This window comes from Glycine max, chromosome 8 (assembly GCF_000004515.6).
Source record: "Glycine max cultivar Williams 82 chromosome 8, Glycine_max_v4.0, whole genome shotgun sequence".
Lineage (NCBI taxonomy): Eukaryota > Viridiplantae > Streptophyta > Magnoliopsida > Fabales > Fabaceae > Glycine > Glycine max.
In genome coordinates, this window is record NC_038244.2 from 42736134 (window position 1) to 42760230 (window position 24097).

The window sequence follows — 24097 nt, forward strand, 5'->3', positions numbered from 1 at the left end:
AACCATAATTTAGGAACCAACATGAGTCTTCATTCTTCATCTAGTGTTAATGGCGAGGGTTTTACTCCTAAGGACCCCTTGTATAAGATATTAGATGAGTTGAGATCCCTTAAGTTGTTGAAAGAAAAATAAGAGAGAAAAGAAAAAGGTAAAAAAAGAGTGGAAGAAATAAGTCAAGATGAAAGAGAGAAAATAAGAGAGGAAGAAAGAAGAAAAATAATGAAAGAAATGAAAAGAGAAAAACATGCCTCCTATAGTAGTCATGACTCTTGCAAGAGTTTAAGAAAAGAACTTAGCGTCTATTATAGAGGGCGGCATAGTTCACATACTAAACATCACTCCCAAAGAAAATAAAAGGATAGAAGGCCTCAAGAGGTTAACATTAGCCTCCCATATTTCCATGGAAAAGATAATGTTGAGGCCTACTTAGATTGGGAAATGAAAGTTGAACAACTCGTTGCCTGCCATCATATTAGCGAAGAGAGAAAAGTTCCATTGGCTACCCTTAGCTTTCAAGGGTATGCCCTCTATTGCTGGACTTCCCTTGTTAGGAAACGAAGGATTCATGGGGATCATCTACTAGAGTATTGAAATGATCTTAAGAGTGCCCTTAGGAAGAGACACATTTCCTCCTACTATGAAAGGGAGCTTATGGACAAGCTCCAAAGGCTTAGACAAGGGAGTATGACTGTTGAAGAATATAGACAACAAATGGAACTACTCCATTTAAGAGCTGGACTTATGGAGGAGGAAAGAACAAGCATAGCTAGGTTCCTTAGTGGGCTTAATATGGAAGTGAGGGACAAGGTTGAACTCCTTCCATATAGGGACCTAGATGAGCTAGTCCAACTTTGCATAAGAGTGGAGCAACAACTTAAAAGAAAGTCTTCTTCAAAATCTTATGACTCTCACTCTTATCCAAGGAAGGACCAAGCCCATGGAATTTTGGGGGCTCGACCTTCAAAACCCAAGGAAGATAAGGGTAAGACTGTAGAGAAATACACCCCTAAGACTAGTTTCCAAGAAAGGACTAGCAATATTAAATGCTTCAAATGTCTTGGGAGAGGTCACATTGCCTCTCAATGCCCCACAAAGAAAACCATGATCATGAGGGGTCAAGACATTTATAGTAGTCAAGAAGAGACTACTTCTTGCCCTTCCTCTAGTGGAAGTGAAGATGAAGTAAGGGGTGAAGAGTCTAGTGAGGAAGTCTACCCCCATGAAGAAGGTGACCTCTTAATGGTTAGAAGGCTCATTGGAGGTCAATCTTGCGATCTATCTCAATCCCAAAGAGAGAACATCTTTCATACAAGATGCAAAATTTTAGATAAAACTTGTTCTCTCATTATGGATAGTGGATCTTGTTGCAATTTTTGTAGCACAAGATTAGTTTTCAAGTTGAACCTCACTATCATTCCCCACCCAAAACCTTATAAACTTCAATGGCTCAATGAGCAAGGGGAAATGATAGTTAACCAACAAGTGAAGATACCTTTCTCTATTGGGACATATAAGGATAAAGTTAATTGTGATATAGTTTCCATGGAGGCAAGACATATTCTTTTAGGAAGGTCGTGGCAATTTGATAGGAAGATCATTTACAATGGCTTAACTAATAAGATTACCCTCATCCATCTTGGCACTAAATTTGTGTTGCATCCTCAAACACCTTCACAGGTGGTCAAAGATCAACTAATTATAAAAGATAAGAGGGATGAGGAAGAAAAATTAGAAAAACAAAAGAAAAAGAAGGATAGTAAGGCCTTGTCTTCAAAGGCCAAGGGAAAGGAAAAAGAGGAAAAAGATTACTCCAAAAAGATTGTTAAGAAGGAAAATCATTTTGCAACAAAAGGTGATATTAAAATAGCACTCATTCTTAAACAATCTTTCTACCTTCTCCTATCAAGGGAAACATCCCTTAGCATTGCCACAATTCCTACATTTGAGACCTTACCCCTAAAGGTCCATGAACTCTTACATGAATTTGGTGATATATTTCCCAAAGAGATACCCCCTGGGTTACCTCCATTAAGGGGAATAGAACACCAAATAGATTTAGTCCCAAGAGCAAGCCTTACTAATAGGCCAGCCTATAGGACTAACTCTCAGGAGACTAAGGAGATAGAGTCTCAGGTTAAAGAATTGTTGGAGAAGGGTTGGGTCCAAGAGAGCCTAAGCCCATGTGTTGTGCCGGCGTTGTTGGTGCCCAAAAGGAATGGTACGTGGAGAATGTGTACAAATTGTAGGGCCATCAACAACATCACTGTAAAGTATAGGCACCCCATTCCTAGACTTGATGATTTGCTTGATGAGTTGCATGATGCCAATATCTTTTCAAAAATTGATCCTAAAAGTGGTTATCACCTAATTAGGATGAAAAAGGGTGATGAGTGGAAAACCGCTTTCAAGACCAAGTTTGGTTTGTATGAATGGTTAGTGATGCCTTTTGGGCTCACTAATGCACCAAGCACCTTTATGAGGCTTATGCATCATGTCTTAAGGGATTTCATAGGTAGATTTATAGTTGTTTATTTTGATGATATTTTAGTGTACAATAGGAGCCTAGATGATCACTTAGGACATCTTAGGCAAGTTCTTTTAGTCCTTAGGAAAAACACTCTTTATGCAAATATAGAGAAGTGTATCTTTTGTGTAGATAATATAGTTTTCTTAGGTTTTGTAGTTGGTAGAAATGGGGTCCAAGTGGATCCTGAGAAAATCAAGGCCATCCAAGAATGACCCACCCCAAAAAGTGTGGGAGATATTAGGAGCTTCCATGGGTTAGCAAGCTTATATAGAAGATTCGTTCTTAATTTCTCTACAATTGCATCACGTCTCAATGAGCTGGTGAAGAAGAATGTGGCATTTACCTGGGGTGAAAAACAAGAGCAAGCCTTTGCTTTGCTAAAAGAAAAACTTACTAAGGCCCCTGTTCTAGCTCTTCCTGACTTTTCTAAAACTTTTGAGCTAGAATGTGATGCCTCTGGAGTGGGAGTTGGAGCTGTATTGTTACAAGGTGGGCATCCTATTGCTTATTTTAGTGAAAAACTTCATAGTGCCACCCTAAACTACCCTATCTATGATAAAGAGTTTTATGTCTTAATAAGAGCCCTCCAAACTTGGGAACATTACCTTGTTTCCAAGGAATTTGTCATTCATAGTGATCATCAATCACTTAAGTACATTAGAGGGCAAAGCAAGTTAAACAAGAGGCATGCAAAATGGGTAGAATACCTAGAGCAATTTCCATATGTTATCAAATACAAAAAGGAAAAGACAAATGTGGTAGCTGATGCCCTCTCTAGGAGATACACATTGTTTTGCTCCCTAGGAGCTCAAATTTTAGGATTTGATAATATTATGGACTTGTATGCTTTAGATGAACATTTCATTGCCATTTACGAGAGTTGTGGGAAAAAAGCCCAAAATGGATTCTATTTGGTTGAGGGGTATTTGTTCAAAGAGGGAAAACTTTGCATACCCCAAGGATCCATTAGGAAATTACTTGTGAAAGAGAGCCATGAGGGTGGGCTCATGGGGCACTTTGGGATAGACAAGACGCTTGTCTTACTCAAAGAAAAGTTTTATTGGCCCTATATGAAGAAAGATGTCCATAAGCATTGTACTAGGTGTGTGGCTTGTTTACAAGCCAAGTCTAGGGTGATGCCTCATGGGCTATACACACCCTTACCCATCCCCTCCACACCTTGGGTATACATTAGTATGGACTTTGTCCTTGGGCTTCCTAGAACCCAAAGAGGTGTAGACTCTATCTTTGTGGTGGTGGATGTTTAGCAAGATGACACACTTTATACCATGCCACAAGGTGGATGATGCTTCCTACATCTCAAAACTTTTTTTCAGGGAAGTTGTGAGACTCCATGGTTTGTCTAGGACCATTGTGTCAGATAGAGATGCTAAGTTCCTTAGCCACTTTTGGAAAACCTTATGGGCTAAGCTAGGAACTAAACTTCTTTTCTCTACCACTTGTCATCCATAAACTGATGGGCAAACAGAGGTAGTGAATAGGTTTTTATCCACCCTTTTAAGGGCTCTTCTGAAAGGCAGCCATAAGTCTTGGGATGAGTATCTTCCTCATGTAGAATTTGCCTACAACAGGGGGGTTCATAGAACCACCAAGGTCCCTTTTTGAGGTTGTCTATGGGTTCAATCCCCTAACACCGTTAGACCTTATTCCTCTCTCACTGGACACTTCTTTTATACATAAAGAAGGGGAATCTAGGTCAGAGTTTGTAAAGAAGTTGCATGAGAGGGTTAAGAACCAAATAGAGAACCAAACAAAGGTGTATTCAACTAAAGACAATAGAGGAAGAAAAGAGCTAGTTCTTAATGAGGGTGACTAGGTTTGGCTCCATCTTAGGAAGGATAGATTTCCTACTAAAAGGAAATCCAAGCTTAGCCCTAGAGGGGATGGACCTTTTTAGGTTTTGGAGAGGATCAATAACAATGCCTATAGGTTGGACCTCCCAGAAGAGTATGGAGTCAACACCACTTTTAACATTTCAGATTTAACTCCTTTTGTAGGTGGAACTGATATTGAGGAGGGGGAACTAACAGATTTGAGGTCAAATCCTCTTCAAGGGGAAGGGGACATGATGTAAGCTCCATTGGAGCTTGTAGGGCTAGGATCTTCTTCATCAATGGATTCCTTTACTTCTTGAAAGATGAATGGCAGCGGAATGGAGAAGGAAGAGAGAGAGGAGACACCACTTCAAGGAGAAGATAAGTCTAGAAGAAGCTCACCACCATAGGAGGTCATGGATAAGAGCTTGGAGGAAGAAGGAGATGAATGAAGGGAGAGGAAGAGAAGAGCACGAAATTTTGTGCTCTAAAATCTGAAGTTTAATATTCAAATGATCAAAGTTGAAAAAAATGCACACACATGACCTCTATTTATAGCCTAAGTGTCACACAATATTGGAGAGAAATTTGAATTTCAATTCAAATTTCACTTGAATTTGAAATTGAATTTGTGGAGTCAAAATTTGGAGCCAAAATTTCACTAATTATGATTAGTGAATTTTAGTTATGGTTCAGCCCACTAATCCAAGATTAATTCCTAGATTTTCCACTAAGTGTGCTTAGGTGTCATGAGACATGTAAAGCATGAAGGACATGCACAAAATGTGACTATATGATGTGGCAATGGGGTGTAGTAAGCAAATGCTCACCTCCCCCTCTAAAATTTAATTGGATTGGGCTTCAACCAAATCAATTAAATTTATTTTCAACTACACACATAAAATATTCACTTAGTGCATGTGAAAATTACAAAACTACCCCTAATATAAAAACTAGTCTAGGTGCCCTAAAATACAAGAACTGAAAAATCCTATATTTCTAGGGTTCCCTACCTACATTATGGAGCCCTAAATACAAGGACCAAATATAATGACATCCTAGTCTAATATGTACAAAGATAATTGGACCCAACGTTGGCCCATGGGCTCAGAAATCTACCCTGAGGTTCATGAGAACCCTAGAGCCTTCTTCAGCAGCTCTAGCTCAATCGTCTTGGAGCCTCTTGCTCATGGCTCTAGTGACTGGTCCCTTCCTAGGGAGGATTGCATCAACTTGACTAATTGGGTTTAGGGGTATTTGACAAATAAGGCTTTAGGGTTACTTAACAAATTAGGATTTAGGGTATTTGACTAATGAGGGTTTATGTGTAGGTTAGTAATTAGGGTTTAGTGTTACTTGACCAATTAGGGTTTAGGGTTATTTGACTAATTAGGGTTTATGGGTATTTGAAAAATTAAGCTTTAGTGTTACTTGACCAATTAGGGTTTAGGATTATGAGACAATTTAGAGTTACTTGATTAATCACTATTTAGGGGTATTTGAAAATTTAGGATTCATGGGATACATGAAAAATTGGGGTTTATGGGTGTTTAACTAATTAGGTTTACTTGACAAATTGGGGTTTATGTGTATTTGACTAATTAGGGTTTATGTGTACTTAACTAATTAGGGTTTATGGTTATTTGATAAATTAGACTTTAGGGTTACTTTGGTTGTTATGGTTTAGGGGTATTTGAAAGACAAAGGTTTAGGATTACTTGACTGATTGAGGTTTAATGGGTATTTGACAAATTAGGGTTTAGGGTTTGTTTATAAATAAGCTTTTAGAGGTATTTGACTAATTAGGATTTAGTGTTACTTAACCAATTAGGGTTTAAGGTTATTTGAAAAAATAGGGTTGCTTGACTAATTGGGTTTAGGGGTATTAGACAAATAAGGGTTTAGGGTTACTTGACAAATTCGAGTTTAGGGGTATTTGACTAATGAGGGTTATTTGACAAATTAGGGTTACTTGACTAATTAGGATTTATGGGCATTTGAAAAATTATGGTTTAGTTTTACTTGAACAATTTGGGTTTAGGTTTATTTGACAATTTTGAGTTACTTGATTAATCACGGTTTAGGGGTATTTGAAAATTTAGGATTCATGGGTTACTTAACAAATTGAGGTTTATGGGTGTTTAACTAATTAGGGTTATGAATACTTGACTAATTAGGGATTAGTGTTATTAGACCAATTATGGATTAGGGTTATTTTGCAAATTAGGGTTTATGGTTACATGACTAATTAGGGTTTAGAAGTATTGATTAATCAGGGTTTAGGTTTAGTTGACTAGTTGGGGTTTAAGGATATTTGACAAATTTGGGTTTATGGGTATTTCACTAATTAGGGTGATGTGTACTTGACTAATTAGGATTTTGTGTTCGTTGACCAATTAGGGTTTATGACTATTTTCAAAACTTAGGGTTTACAAATACTTCACTAATTAGAGTTTACGGGTATTTGACAACTTAGTGTTTAGGTTTTTGGGGTATTTGAGTAATGAGGGTTTATGTGTAGTTGAGTAAGTAGGGTTTAGTGTTACTTGACCAATTAGGGTTTATGATTATTTGACAAATTAGGGTTACTTGACTAATTAGAGGCTAGGGTTATATGACAAATTAGGGTTACTTGACTAATTATAATTTAGGGGTATTTTACAAATAAGGTTTTTTGGTTACTTGACAAATTAGGGTTTAGCGGTATTTGACTAATTATGGTTTATGGGTACTTGAATAGTTAAGGTTTAGGGGTATTTGACAAAGTAGGAAATAGGGATATTTGACTAATAAGGGTTTAGGGGTACTTGACTAATTATGGTTACTTGACTAAGTAGGATTTAGGGGTATTTGAAAAATTAGATGTTTAGGGTTACTTGAGAAATTGGGGTTTATGTGTGTTTGACTATTTCAGATTTATGTGTACTTGACTAATTAGGGTTTTGTGTTACTTAACTAATTAGGGTTTATGGTTATTTGACAAATTAGACTTTAGGGTTACTTTGATAGTTATGGTTTAGGGGTATTTCAAAGATAAGAGTTTAGGATTACTTGACTGATTGAGTTTTAATGGGTATTTGACAAATTAGGGTTCAGGGTTTCTTTACAAATAAGCTTTTAGTGGAATTTGACTAATTATGGTTTATTGTACTTGACTTATTAGGGTTTAGTGTTACTTGACCAATTAGGGTTTAGGGTTATTTGAAAAGATAGGGTTGCTTGACTAATTGGGTTTAGGGGTATTTGACAAATAAGGGTTTAGGGTTACTTGACGAATTTAGATTTAGGGGTATTTGACTAATGATGGTTTATGTGTAGTTGAGTAATAAGGGTTTTGTGTTACTTGACCAACTAGGGTTTAAGGTTATATGACTAATTAGGGTTTATGGGTATTTGAAAAATTAAGCTTTAGTGTTACTTGACTAATTATGGTTTAGGATTATGAGACAATTTAGAGTTACATGATTAATCACTGTTTAATGGTATTTGAAAATTTAGGATTCGTGAGATAATTGAAAAATTGGGGTTTTTGAGTGTTTAACTAATTAGGGTTATGAATACCTCACTAAGTAGTGTTTAGTTTTACTTGACTAATTATGGTTTAGGGTTTTTTTACAAATTAGGGTTTAGGGTTACATGACTAATTAGGGTTTAGTAGTATTGAAAAATCAGGGTTTAGGTTTACTTCACTAGTTGGGGTTTAAGGGGATTTGACAAATTAGGGTTTAGGGTTATTTGACAAATTAGGGTTACTTGACTAATTAGAGTTTATAGGTATTTGAAAAATTAAGGTTTAGTGTTACTTGATCAATTAGGGTTTAAGGTTATTTGACAATTTAGAATTACTTGATTAATGACGGTTTAGGGGTATTTGAAAATTTAGGATTCATGGATTACTTCACAAATTGAGGTTTATGGGTGTTTAACTAGTTAGGGTTATGAATACTTGACTAATTAGGGAATAGTGTTACTTGACCAATTATGGTTTAGGGTTATTTTACAAATTAGGGTTTAGGGTTACATGACTAATTAGGGTTTAGTAGTATTGACAAATCAGGGTTTAGGTTTACTTGACTAGTTGGGGTTTAAGGGTATTTAACAAATTAGGGTTTATGGGCTTAGGGTTTATGGTTATTTGACTAATGAGGGTTTATGGGTTGTTAAGTAATTAGGGTTTAGTGTTACTTGAGCAATTAGGATTTTGGGTTATTTGAAAAATTAGGGTTAGTTTACTAATTAGGTTTTATGGGTATTTGAAAATTAAGGTTTAGGGTTACTTGACAATTTGGGGTTTAGGTGTATGTGACTAATTAAGATTTATAGGTACTTGACTAATTAAGGTTTAGTGGTACTTGACTAATTAGGGTGTAGGGTTATTTGACAAATTAGAATATTGTGTTACTTGACCAATTAGGGTTTAGGGTTATTTGATTTATTAGGGTTTAGGAGTATTTGAAAGTTTAGGATTCACGGGTTACTTGACAAATTGGGGTTTATGGGTACTTAACTAATTAGAGTTTAGTGTTACTTGACTGTTTAGGGTTTAGGGTTATTTTACAAATTAGGGATACAATTACTTGACTAATTAGGGTTTAGCTATATTTGACAGATCATGGTTTAGTTTTACTTTACTAATTGGGGTTTAAGGGTGTTTGATAAATTAGGGTTTAGATTTACTTTACTAATTAGGGTTTAGTGTTACTTGACCAATTAGGGTTTATAGTTATTTTAAAACTTAGGGTTTATGGATACTTCACTAATTAGGGTTTAGGGGTATTTGACAAATTTGTGTTTAGTGTTACTTTACCAATTAGGGTTTATGTTTATTTGACAAATTAGATTTTTGAGTTACTTTGCTAGTTATGGTTTAGGGGTATTTGAAAGATAAGGGTTTAGGATTACTTGACTGATTGGGGTTTAATGGGTATTTGACAAATTAGGTTTTAGGGTTTCTTTACAAATAAGCTTTAGAGGTATTTGACTAATTAGGGTTTATTGTACTAGACTTATTAGGGTTTAGTGTTACTTGACCAATTAGGGTTTAGGGTTATTTGAAAAAATAAGGTTGCTTGACTAATTGGGTTTAGGGATATTTGACAAATAAGGGTTTAGGGTTACTTGACAAATTCAGGTTTAGGGGTATTTGACTAATGAGGGTTTATGGGTAGTTGAGTAATTAGGGTTTAGTGTTACTTGACCAATTAGGGTTTAGGGGTATTTGACAAATTAGGGTTACTTGACTAATTAGGATTTATGGGTATTTGAGGAGAAAATGACTTTTATCTTGTTAGTGGCCTGCACAAAATTGCAGGAATGAGGAGAAAATGAGTTTGTTGCAGTATCAAATACCTTAAATACTTCTTCCTCATCACCTAGCCACCAAGTCAATTTCCCTTACTTGACATCAATCAATGTTCGTCTTGTGTTGAGGAAGAGTTGTCCCAAAATAATTGGTGTGACTTCATTCTCCTCTATATCCAGAATCATAAAGTCCACAAGGAAAATGAATTTTCTAACCTTGATCAGTAAGTCTTCCACTATCCCTTGTGGGAAGCAGAGAGTTCTATTTGCAAGCGGAGAGTCCTATTATTATTATTCTTGTTGTTGTTGTTGTTGTTGTTGTTGTTGTTGTTGTTGTATTATGAAAGAAAACTGAACAACATTGAAAAATAGTAATTTTGTACCCATCGTCATCATTTATTTGCCGAGTAAAATCAAGTAATACCCAGAAAAATATCTTGGAATGAGTAAAGATACCAAGTACTGATCCAAATCCAAATAGTCAAATACATAGAGTTTAGTTCAAATGCAAACAAATTGATCAAAAAAGTAAAGATGATAATATCAGTCACATATCAAGATGATCAGAAAAACCTGAAAGATGGAGCTAGCCTCATTATTTGAAAACATTGAAATTACCCATTTGTTTCCTATAGTTGTAATAACTTTCCCTTTTAGTCCGTATAGTTTAAAACATCTCATTTTGGTCCCTATAGTTGCAATTCTTTACCTTTTTAGTCCTCACTATCAAGTATCCATTTACATAGTTTGAAACAAATGTGGCATGGCTCATTTAATCCACCTTCATCTCAAAGGTGTTAGGTGACTTTAGATAGTAAGGAGAAAAAAGTGATTGCAAATATAGGGCATAGAATCATGGATTCAGTTTCTCATTTATTTTTTTGGCTAGCGCTTGTAGTCTACATCGATGGAGTTTGAGAAAGACACATTGATTCATTTTCTCTCTCTTCTTGTTGACTCATAACCTCAACTACTCAGATCCGCCTTCTTTGGTTCAAATCATGCACTATAAGATTAGATATAATCTAGCCCAATGACTTTCCTAAAGACATGAGCCTAGCTATATTGCTTTCCCAGATTAATCAGTCTAGCCTCACAATGTTAGGAACAAAATTGAAATGATGAAGAAAAGAAAGAATTTTACTAAATATAAGAAAAGAACAGAAAATAGAAAAGAATATTTCTTATCCTTCTTCCCCTATTTATATCTAATAAAACCCTCTAATTAACTAACTCATTAATAGTCCAAATATCCTTCTCATTGTATCCTAAATCCTAACACACAACTTTACCACAAGTATCACTAAACCCTAAATTCTAAACTCCAAACCCCAAGCCCTAAACCCCAAACCCTAAACACACAACTTTAATCCATGCATTGAAGGCTTCAAATATTGCAAGCCACTTGTGCAATTAGATGTGACATTTTTAACTGGAAAATACCATGGTACTTTGTTAACTCCCATCGGACAAGATTGTAGTAAGAACAATTTTCCACTTGCTTTTGCAATTGTTGAGAGCGAGACTAGAGAAGCTTGGATGTGGTTCTTGCATTATTTGCGAAGATATGTTACTCCGCAACCAAATTTATGTATTATATCAGTAAGGGGAACCAGTTTGCTAGCAGCTTTACAATCCGAACATGTTGGTTGGAATGAACCAGATGTTTCGTCTATGTATTGCATTCGCCACATTGCCTATTTCTGCCCGAGCATTACCTATTGTTGCCTTAGTCAATGAAACATTTAATAAAATAAATGATTCATTTGTTACTAACGACATCAAAATCATGAATATGATAAAGGCAGGGCATAGGCACTCCAAAGATGTATATGTCATGATGCAAGAAAATCAATACATTGCTACCTCGCATTATGTTCGCATGTATGTTCGAGAAACATGGGAGTTTGAGGTTCAAGAAATTGCAAATACGCGACTTGATCGATGAGCAATGGCATGCACTGTCAAATTGAATGAATGATCGTGTGATTGTGGACAATTTCAAGCACTTCGACTACCTTGCTTGCATGCACTTCGACTACCTTCGAAACGACGATTGACATCAGGCAAGCCGACCACTACTCGAATACATAATGAGATGGATGAACCAATTTCAAATAGGCCTAAGAAATGTTCATTATGTAGAAGTGAAGGACATTATCGGACTAACTGTCCATACAAACAAGTACATGACTAAAATAACTTGTAATTTTTTTATTTTTCTTTCATTTGTATTGTGCGTTTTATATTAATATATTAATTATGTTATTTTTAATTTTTATTGATAGATTATTTAAACTTTAAATAAGAAACATTTAAAGTAAACTATATTAAAAATATATATAACATGTTTTAAATAATAAAACATTAAAATAAAATAATAACATATAAAATAAAATCACAAAAAATATACTAATAAAATCAACTTAATATTATTTATTATATATTTTTTAACTTTTTTATTTAAAATAAAAATAAAATCGTAAAAAATATTAAATTTGAAAGAAAAAACATATTTACGAAAAGAAAAAAAAAGGTTAACATAACAAAAATATGTCTACAAATAATAAAAAAGCATTTAAAAAATTTAACAACTTAAAGCAAGTTGGTCCGTGCTATCATAAATCATTTTTACAACATAAGTTAAATTTGACTACTTTATTTCTGGCAAGATTCCATGTTATCATAAATCATTTCACCATAAATGACCGTATAAGCATGTTTCATAACTACTTTTATTCTATTCATGCATGTGCAACCTACACGGGTGTAAATTATTGGAGCCTATGAAGCTTGTTTTCAGCATTATTGTTCTAAAGCTATTCTCTTGACTGTTGTTTTCTGCTGTTTCAGTGTTGTAACGTGAGTGAACAATGCACTGCATTAACGTGAGTGAATAATACACTAATGATGACGAAGGAGAAGACGAGGATGACGACAACGTGGCGGTGACTGGAGGTACAAACGGCGACGACAATGCAAGGAGAAGTAGAAACGAAGAATGAAGGAGATGAAAACGCAGCCTGTAAAGACGGGAAGAGGGAAAGGAAAGTGTTTTTAAGTTTTAAGTGAAGAATGTTTTTACCACTTCACATAATATGTTGGATATGTTGGATGCACAAGCATTTCTGGTAGCACCAAGCAATTGCCTTTTTATTTGAAATAAGACTATAGTGCTTGCTGTGCAGTTAATATTTGGGACTTACTATTGGCAGCTCCTTTTGCTAAGTACACCAAGATTTCCCTTTTTATATTTTAATTGATTATTATATCCTTTTTAACCCCAGGTGCATCACTCTGTTACACCCCTTCCTTAACCCCATCCCCTTTTCCCTTACCTAAACCCCACTCTTCCTTCTCACAATTCAACCATGTATGTGGTCAGCAATTGGAAAATCTTGATTTCGACAAACTTCACGTTAAAACTGGGGAGGCACTAGCAATAAGTTCTATTCTGCAGTTGCATTCCTTTTTGGCCTTCAATGATGATGCCTCCAAGTTTTTTTTATAGGAAAGAAAGATTAATAAGAGACAAGGTCAGCTAAGATTGGCTAAGTCATGCAAAAAAAAAAAAAAAATCTAAAACAAAAGCAGGAGTAACTATAAACTCCTTAGAGCTAGTCATGCAAACGACCTCCTTCCTTAGCCAAGCCATGTGCCACTTCATTCGCACTCCCCTGCTCATGCTGGAAAGTAACTTCCCAAGAAAACTGTAGAAGAGTCTCGATGCCATAAATAATATCTCTGTGGAGATGCATATCCATCACCTTGGCTATCAATCTTCGTGAGAAGCTCAAACACCTCAAGGCAATCAACTACAAGTATGGTGAACCCTAAATAAAAAAATAATTCAAACCGATCTTTAGTTTAATTTTTTTAATTATTTAATTAGTTAACTTGATGATAAACTCGAAAGTCGTATTAAAAAAATTTTAAATATAGGAATCAGCGGGCAAAAGTCAAATGAATTTGTAAACTCTAAAAGTTAAAAAAATTAACAATTTGATAACCAATTCTACGGATCAAGGGACAGACATATTGAACGCTCCATTGCTCAGTTGTCAAGACATATTTCTCCACTTCCACAAACATCCGATCATGGAAAGAATAAGCGCTGAAGGCTGATAATTATAATCACGACCAGAATCCAAGATTGGCTATTCTGACAAGTCAAGATAGAATTCGAATTAAACCCCATACGAAGCCAAACTTCTTTGAAGTGCGGAAAATCTGTCAAGGACATCTAGGACACGCTGCAGTAGGGGAGAGATGGCAAGCCTGTCTCTTGTTGGTAGTGGGCAAAGCATTATGGAAAATTTGCCAAATATAAATTCTTATTCAGAATCCATCTCGATAATTATTAAATTATAAAGTTAAACTTACGTGTTTACACTATATATATATATATCTGTATTTTAAAATTTTTACAACGTAAATCAATTCAAAATTATTTTAGCTATCTGATATAAAAAATTTCACATTCACAATCAATTTGAAATAATTTTAGATATGGTTTTAAAAATTAATTATTTTAAATATGACAATCATTGTAAAAAAATTCACAATAATAATCAATTAAAAATCCTTTTAAATATGATTTTAAAATTAATTATTATAAAAATCAATAATCTCATTATCATGATGTATAATCATCCATGATGATTGGATAAAAGACTTTTATAATATTATTACATTCTAATTAAATTCATTTATCTTTAAAAACAAGTAATTATAAAATAAAAAATTAAGTAAAGGAGCTGAATTAAGATAAAAAAATAGTTTATTTTCTCTTTTGCATCTCATCTCTCTCCTTTTCATCGTTACCCATACGTAAAAGATTGATCCTCCATCTTTTATCTCTCTTTCCCCATTCTTTTTTTCTCTCTCTACCTTGAGTCATTTCTTTTAATGTAAACTGCAAAACAATTACTTTTTTTTTTAAGTTTTTGTTTTAAAGAAATTTCTAAAAATAAAGTCTAGTCATTAATAGTTAGTTCTGGGTATTACATGTTGATTTTTCTTAATTAAATTCTTTCATGATCTCCCAAAATAATTCTTTCAAAATCTAAAACAAACAGATCATAACATGTAAGTGTAATAACTCATACAATTGAAAGGCACATCGCCAATAAAAATTGGCAAGTACGTAGTAGGTGTTGAAATTGCATTATAACTTTATAATGTGCATGCATGGTTTTCTTTCTCCTTGTTAATCACTTTGTGGACACTAGAGAGTGGGTTGGACAAAGGACTTGAATTAATTAGTTGCATTTCCATTCACACATACATCATTCTTTTTTGTTGATTTCAACGTTCTTATCCTTCTCCTCATCTTCATTCTCATCGTCTTCCTCGCCATCAGATTCTTCATCAGATTCATTGTGTTCACTACTATCTCCATCTTGAGTGGAAGAAGTTTCTTTTGTATGTCGTGGTTCATCCACTTCTACTTTCTTCCTTGCTAAAAACTCAATGGCTGTAACTACATCACTGATCAAAGGTCGAGTATCAGCTTCCTCTTGGAGACACATTGCTGCTACTGCTAGAGCTTGGTATAGACTCTTTATGGGGTAGTTATCTTCTAGCAATGGATCTGCCATTTGTGTAAACTTCATTCTATCTCTTAGAAGTGGTTGTGCCTGAAAAGAAGAACAACTTTCATTATTTCATGTTATTTTCTTTTTCAAAGAAGATTTTTTTTTTGTCACACATTCACACAAATCAGCCAATCAGAATCATTGGACATTGATAAGACACTCATTTTTTTTTTATCTCGATCATAATTTAAATTTAAAATACACTTCTAAAACTTCTAAAATGTAAACAATCCAAAGCGTTAGATAAAGATCGGATGGCTCATATATTTAATCTTGATAATTTCAATATAAAAATACACATTTAAATTATAAACTATCCGATCTTCACCCATAGGTTTAGATTCATGAATGCATGACTGTGTGCAATGAATCCATTTTCATATATATCTTGGGAGTGAAGAGACAAATATGAAAGAAGAAAGAAATATGTAACAGGAGGTGATGTAATAAAGAAAAGAAAAAAAGAACTGGGAAAATTTAAGATGGGCATAGAAATTGAGGTGTGAAAAAATTATGTAGATATTTTTACTCCTACCTTTTAAATCGAATTAAGATCTTCTTTATTTACTAGATGCTAGAGGAGATAGAGAGAAACACAACTTATCCACAAAAAATATTGTGTCTTTCTCTTTCGTATATTTTCAGTACTAGAGAGGCTCTAAACTCTTTTACATCATCTATTGAAAAAAAATCTTTTTTTTCCCTTTATTCTTTTTGCCTCAGATGAGTTACAAGTAGTGTGAAAGGAGTATAACAAAAATGATGTGAAGTAAAAACTTTTTTTTTTCTCTCTAGAGAAATATTGCTATGCTTTTTGGCACATAAGAAAGGTTTAATTAAAGACATACCCAAAGGACTAAGTTTTGCTCTTCTGATGGTCTTGCATTATCAATTACTCTTCTTCCAGTGATCATCTCCAAAAACACTACTCCAAAACTGTACACATCTGATTTTGAAGTCAATTGCCCGGTTGATGCATACTCGGGAGCACAATAGCCATATGTTCCCATCACTCTTGTGGACACATGTGTTTTGTCTCCAGTTGGACCAAGCTTTGCAAGTCCAAAATCAGAGAGCTTTGGATTGAAGTTTTCATCTAGCAGTATGTTTGATGCTTTGAAATCGCGGTATATCACTGGTGGGTTTGCTTGTTCATGCAAACATTCAAGTCCTTTTGCTGCACCTTCTGCAATTTTCATTCTAGTCTGCCAGTCCAAAGGTTTTCTATCCGGAGTTATTTCTGAAAATTCATTTTGTTGTTGGTCAATAAGATTTACATTCTTATTAAGTAATGATACTATATGAAATGGGGCAAACAACTTTTGTTTTTCTTTTCATTTTCAGCATTTCCTATATAAACCTTTTGAAAACATTACATGAAAACTGAAAACTTTTTGTCAATCACTAAATTAATTATAATTAATGATGATCCATTGTGCTCATATGGTCATGTTGCTCCCAACTCGTAGTTTAATCATCTCATTTATTCAAATTGTATACTTAAGTTGGATGTCATTATGAAATTTAGTTGTTATGCATTGAAGCAAAAAGGGAGTGTGTAAGAAGTACATTTACTTACCAAGTAAGTGATCTTCTAAAGAGCCATTGATCATATATTCATACACCAAAATCCTATGTTCACCTTCAGCACAATACCCTACCAAGTTGACAAGGTTAGGGTGGTGCAAAAGACTCAAAATCAAAACCTCTACAAGAAATTCTCTGTTCCCTTGAAATCCATTCCTGTCAAGTTGCTTCACAGCAACAACCTACATGTGACACAACACTTAGAAGGTTAGTTACAACTTGAATAGTTTTTTTTTTCTTCCTTTTAACATAATATATATATATATATATATATATATATATATATATATATATATATATATATATATATATATATATATATATATTTAAAAGAGAAGTTGAAGTAATACTTGATTTGTGCTTTTAAGGTGTCCTTTGTATACCCTCCCAAAGCCTCCTTCACCAATCATATTGGCAGGGTTAAAGTTCTGAGTTGCAACACATAGCTCACGATATGGAAATATCTTAGAGGTAATGTTTCCTTTCCCAAGCTTTGCTAGCTCATTTGTTATGAGATTTCGCTTGCCACTATCTACAACATAAAATTTGTTCAACTTTTCAACATTAATGGTATTTATATTTGACAACCCATTCTGCACCCTCAATTTGGCAATCTATCATCCAAACTCTAAAGCTTACAAAGTAAAGGAAACATCTATACTGTAAACTATATTCTAATGGTCTAAACTCTTGCATTTTGAAGCCTTCTCATTTCATACTAGTTGTTATAATAAGACTTGATAAAGCTTACAAAACCTATGCACCATCAATGATATTAAAACCAATTGTGATTGTTCTAACATCACATAATTTTCCTTTTTAGACCTCAATATTTAGAGAATATAATTTGAATAGTACTAAAAAATGTTAATAGCAAAAACAACATTGAACTCGAAATGATACATTAAACTACAGAATTTTGGCCTATAAATCATACAATTCAACGATGAGAAACCTGTAATTCAGAACCACACATAAAAAATAGGAGTAAGAGACATAATGCTGAAAATTCACCTGTTTTAACAGAGATGTTGGCAAATGAGGCTAGAATTTTTTCTTCATGGTATTCCTTAATGCTCTTCTTCAATGATTTCTTGTTGATCCTCTCTTGTGATGTACAACAAGGAAAACAACTCATTTTTCTTTCCCACAATTTGATCTAATCAACCCCCACATTTACAAAGTTTCAAAACTTTGTGCATTGGCTTTCCAAATCCTTCTGTCACCATGCAAATGTTACCCTGTAATCCAATGCTCTAGAAACCTTACACACAGCCCCACAAGTGCCTTAATATCTTGTTTAATTGTTCTTAATTCAAACCTTGTTGTCCCTGCAAAAAAACCATGCTGATATTCTAGATTCTGAGAATCTTTCCTATCTCACACGGTTTCTTTTGCTTCCTCTTTCTTCAGGGCCTATGAGCTTGGAATGGATATGAAGACTTGGTCAAATTTGCTAATACCAAAAATAACCACAGTGAGTCATTCATGTTTAACTATGGCTATTGTTGCCTAAAATCTCTGTTACGACAATGCAAATGATTCCATACACGTCTTCTCTCACGTGATTAATAATAATAATAATAATAATAACAACAACAACAATAATAATAATAATAATAATAATAATAATAATAATAATAATAATAATAATAATAATAATATGCTTTGAATTACTTAAAAAATTATAAATTAGGATGCTTTATTTAAATTTTTTATATGAAACATCGTCGTTATATGTTATTAGTAATTCAAATTTTATCGTGTATAATTGAATCTGCTAATACACTTGTAGTAATTAGCCGTCAAAAGAAACTGGATGCAACCGATTTAATCAAATTGTTAAGTGGAATTTGCTGTGTCAACTGGAATGTCTTGACTCTGATTAAATTCATAGACTTCAAATAAGATTGAAAGCAATATTTTAACACCCTCCTCATCATAAAATAAATTTCTGGACAAGTAATGGATTCATATTTTAATTTCTAAAGACGACACTTTTGTTAATGGTTAATAAGGGAAATGGTTTTCACACACTATTTTGTTACACTTTTTCTTACATTTTTTAATACTTAATTTAGAGGAAAGAAAGAGAAAAAAGGACACTAATCAGAAATGAGCTAGCCATCTTATTGTTTTTTTATTCTAAAAGGAAGTGCAATAAAAAATATACATAACAAATAGTTTGAAAATTAATAACATTAACTAAATACAAAATTCTTTCGTAATTCATTGATATTATTTGTAATCAAAATTAAAGTTCCACAACATAATTCACACAATAAAGAATTACCTTTTTTATCCGATAGTAAAGATTTACTTTAAAATAGGCATAAACTATCTCTAAACATAAAACTAATTTTTATTTATTAGAAGACAACAACAAATGAACCCAAATAACTACCCAGTGACTAAATCAACCAACATGGTAAATTAACGAGTAATATTAAATCCGAGTCATGAATATATAATTACATAAAACATTGGAATAGAGTTCCATCATACCCATTGTCGCAACCTATCCTTCTGCGGAAGGACAAGGTGAAATGAAAAAAATGCATCTTCTCGTGAAAAAAATGCGTGGAGTCGTTACCAACGTTTATTCGAGGAAAATGTTAGAAAAATAAAAAAAGAGGTATGCGAACTTTAAAAAATAAGGGTTTGAGAGTTGTTTACACATTGGGAAGTTATTAGAACCCCATGCACCCGTCATAAGGGACGACAACCTTTAATTGAGTGTGCAAAATATGACTTCAAGATTATGTATTTTTCCTTTTAACGTTTATTTTTTTGGGATCAACAAGGGTGTTGCTCTTGCTCCTACGTATCCTCAGGTGTGATGAGAAATTTAGACTTATGTTGTTCTTTAAATTTGAAATTTTGTGTGTTACATTGATTTTATATTTTTTGAAAGATTGATTTTAATTGCGAATAAAAATTATTTAAGGCATTGGAGCTTGAAACGATGTTTTAAACTTTGAAAAACAAAGAGAGTCGTTAAGGCATTTGACCTTGAAACGATCTCAAGTGATGTTTAATGAAAAGCGGAGAAAATCGTTAAGGCATTGGACCTTAAAACGATCTCAAGCAATATTTGATGAAATGAAGAAGTTTTTGAGTTGGTTTTATTTTGATTTTGCTTATTAACCTTCAATCTTTTTTAAAGATAAGTTGCGGTACTAATGATCGGTTGAAACTTATTTTACAAGAAGAAAATGAGATTACTAATGATAGAAGAAGGAGATAAAGATGTACAAAACAAGAAAGAGGACCCCTAAGGGTGCATAGATCGCATTTAAATCCTTAAATCAAAAACTAACTGGATGGAGAACGAAGAACGACGTAGAAGTCGATTACGGTCGCAATTCGGTAGCGCCTTAGCCTCGTTTTTCTCTTCTTTCTTCTTCTTCTCTCTGATTTCTCTCAATGTTGGACCTTGGAACCCATTACTTAGCCTCCCTCACGCCTATTTATAGCAAAAGATGGCATTAGGGGTCATGGCAGCTTGCCCAGGCGAGCTGGAGCCCAAGCGAGCTGGTTACTTCACCCCTAAGCTATTTGGGGGCCTAGGCGAGTCAGGGTCCAGAAAACTCCCTGAAATGATCCTTTTGCTCCTCCCTTTCGGCATCTTTTGCGTTCTTGATCAAAACATTAAATGATCATCTATTTCAGATTGTAATTGACATTCAACATCGTAAGTCGATTAGTAAGGATCAAAAGATCAATAAATGATAGTCCCCGGACGAAATTAGGGTATGACACCCATAAACTAAAAAATAATTACTTTTCATAAATAATATTATAGTTTCTACAAATTAAAAAATGGGTCCAAATGAAAGCATATAAATTTTGTTCTCTTTCTTTGAAAACCTCAATTTTAATAAAAAAAATATTAACCAGTATCATAAAAAATTTAAAGTATAACTATTTTTATTAAAATACGTATAATTATGGTATGTATGATTTTTTTTACGTTCTTTTGTAATTTTACAATAAATATTCTCTTCTTTTAATTTCTTAACCCATAAGTAGGACCTAGGATTAATGCATCAGGGGTGGCTTAGGGCCTGACCCCTTCCCCTTGGCACTTCTCATATATATATTGTGCATACTTTTAAGTTAGTTAATACTAATTTTGGTCTTAAGAAACAAAAAAAACAAATTTTTTGGTCCTAATTATAAGTAGTATTACTTTATTGCTAAATTTTCTTTTTACATATAATTAATTATTGTGAGGTCTATTAATGATTATATTGATTTCTTCGTGAAAGGAGGTGCATTTATTGATGTATCATTAAAATAAGAGACATTCATTGGTTGAAAAGTTATCTTTTAAAAAACAACCATCTCTTAAATTATTTAGTATTATGGGTAGTCTTGGAATAAAACTAAATTTTATGAGAAATTAACTAATCTAACTACTTTTATTGATATTGATGAATTAGATAATTATTTCTTATATATAGGACCAAAGGTAGTATAAAATTGTATAATGTAACATCCTTGATTTTTAACTTCAGCTCGCACACTACGACATTTCACGCGGTGACATTTCACTCAACATCCTTGTTGATCAGAACCCTCTGTATGTAACCCTTTTCAAGACCTAAAAAACCAGTTATGTCTACTTTCTGGATCAATGACTGTTTCCACAAGACTTTTCAGCGTGTTTTGTCCTCATTCACATGTTTTCTAAGAAACTTACTAGAAGGTCACATATCTCATAAATACTCTAAGCTAAACACGCTTAAATATGAATTTTTTAAGTGATGAGCTATTGAAAAGTAAATGCATGTTGTTGGTATAGGCAGGACCAATTAATTTCTTTAAGTCACCTTTAGTTGTACAGTCCCATACCTGCACAACCTCTGGATCCCTCTCACTCTGTTGTGATTTGATCGAGGTGTTACATGCATGCCCACTAGCTTTCGCCTAGTTCATCCTCAAACCACACCGTATTGGGAGAAAGGTTTGCTTTGATACCATTTGTAATATCCATGATTTTTAACTTCTCGACTGCTCTCACACTACGACACTTCACGCGGTGATACTTCACCCAACATCCTTGTTGGTTAGAGTCCTCCATAGGTAGCCTTTTTCGAAACCTCGAAAACTAACTATGCTTGCTTATAAGATCAATGAATGATCCCACAAACCAACACAAGACTTTTCAACATGTTTTGTCCTCATTCACATGCTTTTCAGAAAACTTTTCAGAAGGTCACCTATCCTATAACTACTCCAAACTAAGTACGCTTAACTAGAAAGTTCTTAAGTGAAGGGCTATAAAAAAAATAGATGCATCTTATTGGTATAAGTAATACCAATTAATTCTTTTAAGTCATCTTTCGTTGTACAGTCCCTACCTGCACAATCTCTAATTCTCTTTCATTCCAGTATGATTCAATCAAGGTATTATATATAACCTTAATTATCTATGTTATTATTCAAATAATTAGGATTAGTTAACGTAAAATTATGTGAAATTATTTTTTTTGTTGGAATATGGGGACTTAAGCCCCAAATAACACAACTAAAAATTGTAAGGGAACACGGTTGAAGATACATCTGCTAAAACAATGTTTGATTGCTCTCTCGTAACATGTGAGACCAATCAATGACGCCTCGATCCTTTGAGATCAAAATCCTTAATGTAATGTTTAAGATGATAACTAGAGTAAAATTATAAAATTAATTGTGTCTTTGTTATTTTTATAATAACAATTAATGTTATTATAATTTAAAACAAAATTAATTTTAATTTCATATGTAAGAATTGTAAATATATTTTTTAAAATATTATTACTTATTGAAAATTAGACATTTAAATGATTATAAAGAAAAGAAAAGAAATTCAACCCTTTCAATAGGTTTGGGTTAGCAAGAAGCTACAAAAAATAACAACAAAAACACCTTAATTTAAGTGTTGTCCATAATTGAAAAAAAAAGTGGAATGCATTAAATGGCTAGATAATTCGACCTCCCAAAATTCTTAAGAGTGCGTTTGGATAGAGAATTTTAACCGAGGAAAATAATTTATCAAAGAATTTGAATTTCTGTAATTTAGAATTCATTGTTTGGATGCTTTTTATGAGAATTTAAAATTTTGGAATTTTAAAACAAAATTTTAAACAACTAAAAATTTAGAATTTCAATTTCCTTCTAAAAGGTGAGAAATTAAAATTCTTTTCTTCTAGTCTTCTCCGTCTGAGCTCCTAAAATATCAATCGGATGTGAATATAGAGAAACACGTATAAGTAGCACATCAACTATATTTTCTTTTTTTTCATTCTCATAATTTTAATTTTTTTTATTCAAACACAAAATTTTGAAAATAAAAGAATTTCAATTGAAGTATTTAAAATTCTTAAAATTTAAAATTTCTCAAAATTTTAAATTTCTCCATCCAAACACAAAGTGAATGAATACACGCCATTCTTGGAGCAAGAACTAATAAATAGACACATCATGCATGCACCTCAAAAACGTTTGAAGTCCTCGAAAAGGAATTCGGGTTAGAAGAATTCTAAGGTTGTGAGCCACGACACTTCTCTTCCAATATCCCGAGTTCTATAGAAAAAGAAACAATCCAAGTTGTTGCAAGTTCAAAGGTCTTTTCAAAACATTGTTGTTGTTGTTAATTAGCCATATGAGTTGCTAGTTTGAACTTTGATACAACTCTTCCCTTCTGCATTTTCAGGCACTCTCTCTTCATCTACAATGGAGCCATCAGAGGACACCATCATTGAAATCAAAGAAGAACAACTCATGGTTTCTCCATTATCCGGTGAAAACCCAATTCACACAACTGCTTATTTCATCAAACCTTGCATGGAAGAATCAGCATTATGCCTTCCACATTTCATGTTATCTTCTGGAACACTAACATTTCCAATTCCAACCATGAAAAGATTCCACTAGAAGTGAGATACAATGGATGGCATTACCCACATGAAAATTGGAAAGCATGGGTCAAACAAATGCATCACAAGTATGAACATGTGTGGATAGAAGCTGGGATAGACCAAGCAATCAAAGCTTCAACTTTTCAAATCCGTAGGAATGATGAGTTGATTCTTGAGCCTGCACAAAGGTGGTGTTCAAAGACCAACACGTTTGTGTTTCCTTGCGGAGAAGCAACCATAACATTGGAGGATATGAAGGTTTGTTGAAGGTATTCTGTTGTGGGAGCTCCTATTTCCAGCACTCTTGAGAGTGATGAGGAAAACGAAATAGAACAATAATTGCTT

At 33.6% G+C, this 24097-nt stretch overlaps 1 protein-coding gene across 2 annotated transcripts; it reads right to left on the reverse strand.

Moving 5' to 3' along the window:
• Window positions 1-14883: 14883 nt before the first annotated feature.
• Window positions 14884-18217, reverse strand: LOC100790474 (probable serine/threonine-protein kinase PBL23). Of its 2 annotated transcripts, none has more exons than XM_014778585.2 (5): window positions 17862-18217; window positions 17198-17379; window positions 16840-17029; window positions 16109-16500; window positions 14884-15302 (listed from the first exon to the last, which is right to left on the reverse strand). In XM_014778585.2, the coding sequence occupies exons 1-5, from the start codon at window positions 17983-17985 to the stop codon at window positions 14952-14954; spliced, it is 1239 nt and encodes a 412-aa protein (XP_014634071.1). In that variant the 5' UTR covers window positions 17986-18217; the 3' UTR covers window positions 14884-14951. The 2 variants fall into 2 exon arrangements, with proteins under 2 accessions (XP_014634071.1, XP_040860676.1); XM_041004742.1 differs by having other exon boundaries at window positions 17198-17440; window positions 17851-18217.
• Window positions 18218-24097: the final 5880 nt, after the last annotated feature.

Bases quoted from the DNA above. Each gene is read 5' to 3' on its own strand.
- LOC100790474 (XM_041004742.1), bottom strand. From the start codon at position 17,985: ATGAGTTGTTTTCCTTGTTGTACATCACAAGAGAGGATCAACAAGAAA. The intron at 16,501-16,839 runs GTAAGTAAATGT...ATGAATTTTCAG, and splicing joins TTTAGAAGATCACTTACTTG to AAATAACTCCGGATAGAAAA. The intron at 15,303-16,108 runs GTATGTCTTTAA...TCTTCTTTTCAG, and splicing joins AGCAAAACTTAGTCCTTTGG to GCACAACCACTTCTAAGAGA.